At 41.1% G+C, this 9525-nt stretch overlaps 1 protein-coding gene across 1 annotated transcript; it reads right to left on the reverse strand.

Moving 5' to 3' along the window:
* Positions 1-1192: 1192 nt before the first annotated feature.
* Positions 1193-9201, reverse strand: ZNF45 (zinc finger protein 45). Its single transcript, XM_073886705.1, has 2 exons — positions 9111-9201; positions 1193-5850 (listed from the first exon to the last, which is right to left on the reverse strand). Exons 1-2 carry the CDS (start codon positions 9145-9147, stop codon positions 4025-4027), a joined length of 1863 nt encoding a protein of 620 aa, XP_073742806.1. The 5' UTR covers positions 9148-9201; the 3' UTR covers positions 1193-4024.
* Between the last annotated feature and the right edge of the window lie 324 nt (positions 9202-9525).

Raw genomic sequence — 9525 nt, forward strand, 5'->3', positions numbered from 1 at the left:
GTTCTGTAGCACAGACTTAGCACCTAGAGGCCAGCCAAACAATGTCACAACTCCTGGCAGACCACATATATCAAAAAGCCCAAGATTTAGAAGCCTTTAATAAGAGAGAAAGTTCAGGGGTACCTGGGTGGCTCAGTTGGTTAAGTGACTGCCTTCAGCTCAGGTCATGATCCTGGAGTCCCAGGATCGAGTGCCACATTGGGCTCCCTGCTCAGCGGGGAGACTGCTTCTCCCTCTGACCCTCCCCCCTCTCATGTGCTCTCTCTCATTCTCTCAAATAAATAAAATCTTAAAAAAAAAATAAGAAAGTTCTGTAGGTGCTGTAGACATTGCATTGGCATCTCAATGTAGATCCTTGAAGGGTAACTCTGGCTGTATGTAGGTCAATAATATAGTTAAAAGTCTCTAAAATAATTCAATAGATAAAACAACAAATCAAAATAGTCAATGATTTTGCCAAGTTATTATAATACTCCAAGAGATTTCTTGAACCCCCATTGATTTCTTCTCTTGGATCCTTCTTCTACCTGGATTTTTATTATCTGGCCCCACATTATCTTTCATAAAGCTATCATAATAATTATTGACCTAATTATTGTAGGTCAACTTTGCAAATGTGCCCTCTCAAATACCAGTTTATTTACAGGGATACCTGGAGGTTGCCATGCTAATCCAAATGTCAGGAGTGAATTGTGAAGATCACAGGAAAGAAACTTGGACATGTGATTTAGTGTCAGCAACTTACAAGCTTCATCTCCTGCCCATGTCCACTGCCTCCTTCACAATTCTGGTAAGTTTCACCTACTACTCCCAAAGTGCAACCTCCCACCATTTTTTTAAACTTGTTCAGGGAGGATTTCCACTGTATAAAATACCTGAACACTGACCATTCTTTCTGTTCTGGGCCTTCTCCTGGACAGCTATCCCCTCTACCTTTGATCACCCCAAACGACTACCATCATGAGTTTTGTCACCCAAACCTAACGTTGGTGGGGGTGTTTCCTTACATTACAATGAAGTTGCTGTAACATGTACATCAACTGGCATGGAAAAATAAAGCTTTTTGCAGATGACATGATTATCTACACAGAAAATCCCAAGGAATCTATACAGAACGGCAACTTTAACTAATATGCAAGTTTGGCAGAACAATCAACTGCATTTTTATATACTAGCAATAAACAATTAGAAGTTGAAATTTGAAAATAGTACCATTTAATTTAGCACCAAAAAACACAGAGTACTTAGGTTAAATCTAATAAAATATGTGCAGAATCTGTGCTGAAAAGTACAAATTACTGATTAAAGAAATTAGAGGGGTCCTAAACAAATAGGCAGATATTCTGTGTCTATGGCTTAGAATATTCAAGATTGCTAAGATGCTAAGCCTACCTGAAGTCACCTATATATATTCAATGCAATCCCAACAAAATTTCCAGCAATGAGTTTATTTTTAAAAATCACAAAACTTATTCTAAAAATTATGTAAAAGTAAACAAATTAAAATAGCCAAAATATTTTGAAAAAGAAGAATGGAGGGGGGCCTGGGTGGATCAGTCATTAAGCCTCTGCCTTCAGCTCAGGTCATGATCCCAGGGTCCTGGGATCCAGCCCCACATGGGGCTCCCTGCTCAGCGGGAAGCCTGCTTCTCCCTTTCCCACTCCCCCTGCTTGTGTTCCCTCTCTCGCTGTGTCTCTCTCAAATAAATAAATAAAATGTTATTTTAAAAAAAGAAAAAGAATGGAGTTGGGAGACTCATACTATCTCATTTCAAGACTTATTATATAAGGCTACATATTGGCAAAATGATACACACATAGACTGATGGAACCAAGCAGAGGCCAGAAACAGACCCATGCATGTCTGATCAATAGATTTTCCACAAGGGCCAACAGAAATTAAAAGGATAATCAGATGTTCACAGGCCAAAAAACATGGCCCTCTACCTCACACTTTATAAAGATGAACTCACATGGATCATAGACTTAAATGTAAAACCATTTCATAAAACTTTTAGATAAAAAAGGAGGAGAAAAATCTTTGTGACCTTGGATTGGGCAGAGTTCTTAGATTTGAAACCAAAAGCATAATCCATGGAAGAAGAAAACTGAACTTCACCAAAAACAAAATTTCTGCTCTGTGAAAAATACCGATAACGGAATAAAAACACAAAACACACAGAGATAAAATATTTGCAAAACATAACTGAGAAAGGACATATGTCCAGAACACATAAACTCTCAAAAATCAAGAACAAGAAAACAGTTCCCCCCCAAAAATAGATATACATACAGGATACATTCAGATACAAAAGATGCCCAACATAGTCATTAGGGAAATGCAAATTAAAATCAAAGTGAGATGCCACTATTAACCGACTGAAATGGTAAAAACAAAACAAAACCCTGACATGCATTGATGGTGGGAATGCAAACTGGTATATCCATGTTAGAGTTGTTAGCTTTCCATACAGTTAAACATACTACACAATTCCACTCTTAAGTATTTACTAACACAAAGAAAACTTGTGTTGACACACAGACCTCTTTGCAAATATTTATCCCTGTTTTCTTCATAATCACTAACAACTGGAAACTCAAATATCCTTGAATTCATAAATGGATAAACCAAACATGATACATCCATACACCAGAATATCACTCAGCAACAGAAGGAATGACTACTGTTCCACACATCAGGACTGATGAATCTCAGAAGCATAGAGTGAAAGAAGCCAGACTTGAAAGATTATATACTATATGACTCCATTTTAGGACATTCCAGAAAAAGTAAACTATGCAGACAGAAAACAGGTAGATAGATGGCTGCCAAAGGCAGGGAGAGGTGACAGGGAGAGTGGTTGACTACAAAAGTCCAAGGAATTTCAGGGCAGGGGGTCTTGGAAGTGTTAAACGTCTTGATTACGGTGGTGGTAATACAACAGAAAGCATTTACCAAAACACAGAATGATACATCGAAGTCGATTTTACTGTATACAAGCTATTCCTTAATAATAATTCTACAAAGAATGTTAGCTTGTAGAATTTTCATAGATGCCTTTCATCTCACTGAGGAATTATTATCATGAATGGACACTGAATTTTGTCAATCTTACTTTCTCTCAATCTACTAAAATGATCATATACTTGATCAAGAGAATCTAGACATAAAAGAGTACACACATTGAACCAAAGAACAGACTTAACTAATGTGAGGTATAGCAATCATACTGGTTGCCACTGGAGGTGAGAATGACTAGAAACATACACAAGGACACATTCTGGTTTAATAGAAATATTGTATACATTGATTTTGGTGATGATTACATAAGTGTATACATTTGTCAAAATTCATAAAGCTGTAAACTTGAGATTTATGCATGTTGCTGAATGCAAATTATATCTCAATAAACTACTAGCATACAAAAATGCTGGTCACAACCCACTGAAGTGATTTTGGACCTATTGGCAGGTTGATAAACACTAGTTTGCAGGACCTGTAGGGTTGGGAAAATGAGCCCATGTGTCTAACTTAAATGTCCTCCAAACCTTACAGAATTCCTCTTTTAAGTACATTTCATAGAAATTTTGAGAGAAGAACTGAATAAAAATTTCACATGACTGTTCTCCCTTTCACTCATTTAACATTACTGAACACCTACCATGTGTTAGGCACTGAAAAGACTGAATAGATTTGGCAGTCAACAAATCCCTACTCTCTTGGAGTTTATATCCTAGTGGAAGATTCTGGCACTTCCATCTCAGCCCTTCGGTTAACTTCAGATCAGATTCATCCTTCCTAAGCCTCTCCTCTGTGTAGTATCTGCTAAATGTCAAGGTTCTGAATGAAGTCCTTTTGTTGCCATTCTCATGAGGCTTCTCTGCTGTGTGGTCACCCAACCACTGTGACATGTCAAGCCCTGGCTAAATACTGACTCTTTTATAAATAAATGCTTTGTCTTCTAGGACAGGTCTGATTATTGGACTATTTCAGCACCCATCTGAGGTATTAAAACATATAATTTTATGGAGCTTCTTTCCTGAGCTTCTCTGGGGAGGGCAAGTCCTTATCAGCCTCATCATCAGCATGCACTCGCTGATGAATTATAAGACTTGAGCTCCAACTGAAGCCCTTCCCACACTCCTCACATTTATATGGTTTTTCTCCAGTGTGAACTCTCTGATGGGCTTGAAGGTATGAGCTCCAACTGAAGACCTTACCACACTCCTCACATTTGTATGGTTTCTCTCCAGTGTGGACCCTCTGGTGGGCTTGAAGATAGGATCTCTGTCTGAAGCGTTTACCACACACATCACACCGGTATGGCTTCTCTCCTGTGTGGACTCCACGATGAGCCAGAAAATTTGATGCCCGACAGAATCCTTTCCCACACTCCTCACACTGGTATGGTTTCTCCCCAGTATGGCACCTCTGGTGGGCTTGAAGCTGTGAACCCACACTGAAGCCCTTCCCACACTCTGCACACTGATATGGTTTCTCTCCCGTGTGGACTCTTTGATGCACCTGAAGACTCGAGAACTGGCTGAAGGCCTTACCACACTTCTCGCATTTATAGGGTTTCTCTCCAGTGTGGATTCTACAATGAACGTTAAGATCTGAACTCCGGCTGAAGCCCTTCCCACATGTACCACATTTGTATGGTTTTTCTCCAGTGTGGCCTCTTTGATGGGCCAGAAGATTTGAGGCCTGACTGAAGCCTTTCCCACATTCCTCACATTTATAGGGTTTCTCTCCTGTATGGACTCTAAAATGAATGTTAAAATCTGAGCTACGACTGAAGCCCTTTCCACATGCATCACACTGATATGGTTTCTCACCAGTGTGTCCTCTCTGATGGTCCAGAAGATTTGAGGCCCGACAGAAGCCCTTCCCACATTCCTCACATTTGTAAGGTTTCTCTCCAGTGTGGCTTACCTGATGGGCCTGAAGGTGTGAACCTACACTGAAGCCTTTCCCACACTCTTCACATTTATAGGGTTTCTCTCCTGTATGGATTCTACAATGAATGTTAAGGTGCGAGCTGTAACTAAAGCCCTTGCCACATGCCTCACATTTGTATGGTTTCTCTCCAGTGTGGATTCGCTGATGAGCCTGTAGTCGCGAACGCCAACTGAAGCCCTTCCCACACTCTTCACACCTATAAGGCTTCTTTCCCATGTGGACTCTCTGGTGCACTTGAAGATACGAGCTCTGACTGAAGCTCAGCCCACACTCCTCACATTTATAAGGTTTCTCTAATGTGTGGATTATCAGAGGAGCTTGACGATGTGAGCTTTTCCCAACATTCCTCCCACATTCCTCGAATTTGTGCGGATTCTCTCCAGTGGGAACTCTCTGATGATGGAGAAGATATGACCTCTGTCTGAAAGCCTTACACGATGTATCATACTTGTATGATTTCTCTCTGCTATGGACCCTCTGGTGGGCTTGAAGGCTTGACAGTCGACGGAAGGTGTTTTCACATTTTTCACATTTATAGGGCTTCTCTCCTACATGGGCTCTCTGGTTAGTTTGAAGATCACAGCGCTGAATGAAACCTTTCTCACGTTCCTCCCCCTGGTAGGGTTTTCCTCCCGTGTGGTCTCTGTGGTGAACTTGAAGATGTGAACTCTGAGTAAAGCCTTTACCAAATTCCTCATCTTTATAGAGTGCATCACCTCGTTTTTCCAACTGGGAGCCAGTTCCTTGAATACTGACCATGGAATCTTGGCACTGGGTTAACTCCTTTGTAACCTGTTGCCAGATTTGCGAGCAGAACAGCTCTTCATGTGGCAGGTACTTTAATCCAATTTCCTGAAGAGTCTCCAAGTCATTTAGATTCTTGTCTCCTATAAGAATAAAGAGAATTTAGAGATGAGGCATATAAACACTTTGTTTGGAGATGTCAAGGCTATAAACCTAGGTCCATTTTGAATCATACTAAGTTTTAGGGGTGCCTGGGTGGCTCAGTTGTTACACGTCTGCCTTCAGCTCAGGTCATGATCCCAGGGTCCTGGGATCGAGCCCCGCATCGGGCTCCCTGCTCAGTGGAAAGCCTGCTTCTCCCTTTCCCACTCCCCCGCTTGTGTTCCCTCTCTCGCTGTGTCTCTGTCAAATAAATAAAATAAAACAAAATAGAATCATACAAAGTTTTACATGTGAGAAACAGGTTAGAAATTTGGTGGCTATAGATCAAGAAAAATACTTCCTAGGGAGGCTTTACAAAGATGAAGCTGCACCTTACTAAAAGCCTTGTTTTTGCTATAGCATATGTCTGATAAATAGTTTCCACATAATTCTGCCTACTGCACACACATCTGACCAAATGCTCAACATGTCTAGTAAGACCCTTATACACAGATTATCAGAAGATGTCCTCAGGCAATGTTGAAAACCTTTGTTTGAAATGGTTTCACTGGAAGTTTATTCCATGTTAGAAGCCCTGAAGCACTGGGTTGGTTGGAAAGATATGTTTGGGAGAACCTATCAAGTAAGTGCCTCAAGTTCAGGGTATAAGCAGAGAGTGGTCTTTCACCTCCTGCTGGGAAATATTCTTCAGGACGGCAATGGGGGAGGAGGTTTACAGTACCATATATCATATCAAAACCTCAGAGCAATAAAGTTCCTATCTCCTCCAGGGGGGAAAAAAAAAAAAGAGTGACAAATCAGAAGCTAATCTTTTATACCAGAGCAAGAACTTGTGAGGAGAAAATGAACAGGGCATGGCACAGATTCTCAAAGTCAATACTGGTCAGGAAGAGTTACGTTCTCCTTGGAACTCTGTTCCACCAATGAGATATACAGCTTGCTACCTACTTCTTTTCAGACCCCTCTTCAAATAACACCTTATCAGTGAGGCCTCTTTTTCCATCCAATATCCAGCAGTAAATTCTCCCTATCCCTCGACACTCCTGGCCATCTGCCTGGCATTCGCCTTACCCTGTTTTGTTTTTACACAGCACGTATTACATCTAACATACTATATATGTTTATGTCCATTATCTTTTTATGTCTTCTCCCACCTGAATGCAGTATCCACAAGGCCAAGCATTTATATCATTCATTGCTTTATCACCGCTCCCAGAACACTGTGTGACAGTGTCCAATAAACACATGTTGAAAGGATAAATAAGTCCAAGTTTGACTTCCTTGTGAGAGTTTAAACTATGTTACAAGAGTAAAAGAGCTTTTCCAAGTAAGTTATCTAGAACAGGTAAGGGACTGGAAACAGCAATTTTCCTGGGAAGTTGAAAGGCTTCACCAGATGTTGGGCTAACCTAAGTGGATGTTGCTGATAAGAAAATTATGCTGATCACAAAATCATGGCAAGAATCACTTGAGAGGAAAAAGGGGGAAAAAAAAAATAAGGCATAAAAGTGGCCGGCCATGGGGCCTAGGATTGATTACTTCTGAAATTTTGTACTCTTCCTGTGTAAAATTTTTTCTTTTTCACATAGGAGTCAATATTTAGAGCCTCAGGAATAATGTCTCTGAGAGCAGGCTGTCAAACTGATGGATACAGAAACATGTTCTTGTATGGACAACACCAGTTTTCCAAGTTACAGGTTGGGACTCCATGAGCCTGAAATAAATTTAATGGCTTATGACAAGCATTAACAGGACAATATTAGAGGTGCTTCAGAAGTAAAGGTTTCTCTGGATAAAATACTTGCTAGAACCATACACACACGCAGATGACGGTAGGTGACACTGTTTTCTGTAACTCTTTGGAAGAGGTGGGTGGCTGCCATGAGGAAAATCTTCAAAGGGAAAGACTAACATGACAGCCAGTTATTACCTGAGAATTTTTCTTTCTTGATAAAGTGTATTTTCTTTAATAGGAGACCTGCCTAAAAAAGTGGCTATCAGAATCTTCATTCTGAAAAGTCGTTCTTCACCAAGACCATATGATTCACTACTAAAGACTGCAGAAAAGCCACAGAGGGAAAAGGATATTCAACTTGGTTACAAGTGCAAAGTTAAGCTTTCATTAGATGTGGGGGATTGTTTAAGAGAGAGAGAGAATGCTCGAGAGAGCCAGTGGGGGGGTGGGGCAGAGCGAGAGGGAGAATCTTAAGCAGGCTCCATGCTCAGCGAGGAGCCTGATGTGGGGCTCGATCTCACAACCCTGAGATCATGACCTGAGGTGAAATCAAGAGTCGGATGCTTAACCGACTGAGCCACCCAGGCACCTCTAGATGTGGTTTAATGGATACATATCTACTTGTACCCAAAAAGCACCTGATAAATTAGGATTAGATAATTATGGATAGGGTGTGCTGTCCTGGACTATGCCTTTATCACACATTTCTGTTTATCACCCATTTAGTATGTCTACAACTAATGAAAAAAAGTCTATGTAAACCATTATTATCTCATTCATTCATCCAACAAGTATTTATAGCACATCTGTCCTCTGCCAAGTCTGTTTATACACTGAAGATATAGCAATAAAGAAAACAGAATTTCTTCCCTCCTGATAATTATATTCTAGCAGGAGTACAGTGAGATAAACAAAAATATGTTAATATGGTGAGTGGTGATGAATGCCTAGACACCAAATCAGACAGGGTAAGGGAAAGGAGAATGGGGGAAGAAGGGGTCATGAACAGGGTGGTCATGGGAGGTCTTTCTTATGATGTTATGATTTGAGAAGAGACCTACGTGAAGTAAGGGAAGGGCCAAGAGGACGACAGAGAGACAGGGCACTCCTGACAGAAGGAAGAACAAACAGAGAGAGGGTGATGAGGCAGGGCCATGGGTGGCAGGGCAGAGCAGAGCGGCAAAACTGGATGGGACAGACTGACATGGGGCAAGTGATAGGTCACATGTGCGGAAGGATGGGGGAAGAGTAAGGAGCAGGCAGCTGGGGCACCAAAAGCCACTTTAAGTACTTGGCTTTTAGTCTGAATCAGATAAGAAGCTACCAGAGATTCAAGCAGAGGACAGGAGCTGACAGACATACAGAAGAATCACTTCGAGTGGAGAATGACTGTAAAAGAGCAAAGGAGGGGAGGGAGAGCGTGAGAAACTGCTGCAGAGTTCAGAGGCGAGGCACTGCTGTGGAGGCCGACAAGAAGCAAGGCTGACTCAGCCGCACAGCTTTCACCTGAGGCACAGGGGCCCTGGGCTGCTGTCTTTATCATCCGAAGCTTTTCTCCCCTCTCAAACTGGAGTATTACATCTGGGGTGAAGGGTTGATGCCCTGTCAAAAGGCAAGGACAAACATTTAGAATTACTAAAAATTACTAAAATTACTAAACTACTAAAAATGTGGTTCTTACCATATCATCTGTAGGACATCAAAATTAGTGATTTCCAAACTGTTAATTATGACCCATCAGAAGACTACGTTTGATGCAAAAATCCAGGATATGTAGGCATTCAGTGTAAATTACTGGGAAAAAAGGTCTGTTTCTTCAGACTCTTTCCACCATTTCTCACACGATTTTCAGCAACAGGCTGTAGTTTTTGCTGCAATGTGCAGTTATTGCCAAAGGCTCTGATTCTTTTTTTTTTTTTTT

Source organism: Callorhinus ursinus, unplaced genomic scaffold, assembly GCF_003265705.2.
Source record: "Callorhinus ursinus isolate GAN/ISIS: 27379988/994484 unplaced genomic scaffold, GSC_fseal_2.0 scaffold71, whole genome shotgun sequence".
NCBI lineage: Eukaryota > Metazoa > Chordata > Mammalia > Carnivora > Otariidae > Callorhinus > Callorhinus ursinus.

Bases quoted from the DNA above. Each gene is read 5' to 3' on its own strand.
- ZNF45 (XM_073886705.1), bottom strand. From the start codon at position 9,147: ATGATAAAGACAGCAGCCCAGGGCCCCTGTGCCTCAG. The intron at 5,851-9,110 runs GTGAAAGCTGTG...TTATTCTTATAG, and splicing joins CCAGGGCCCCTGTGCCTCAG to GAGACAAGAATCTAAATGAC.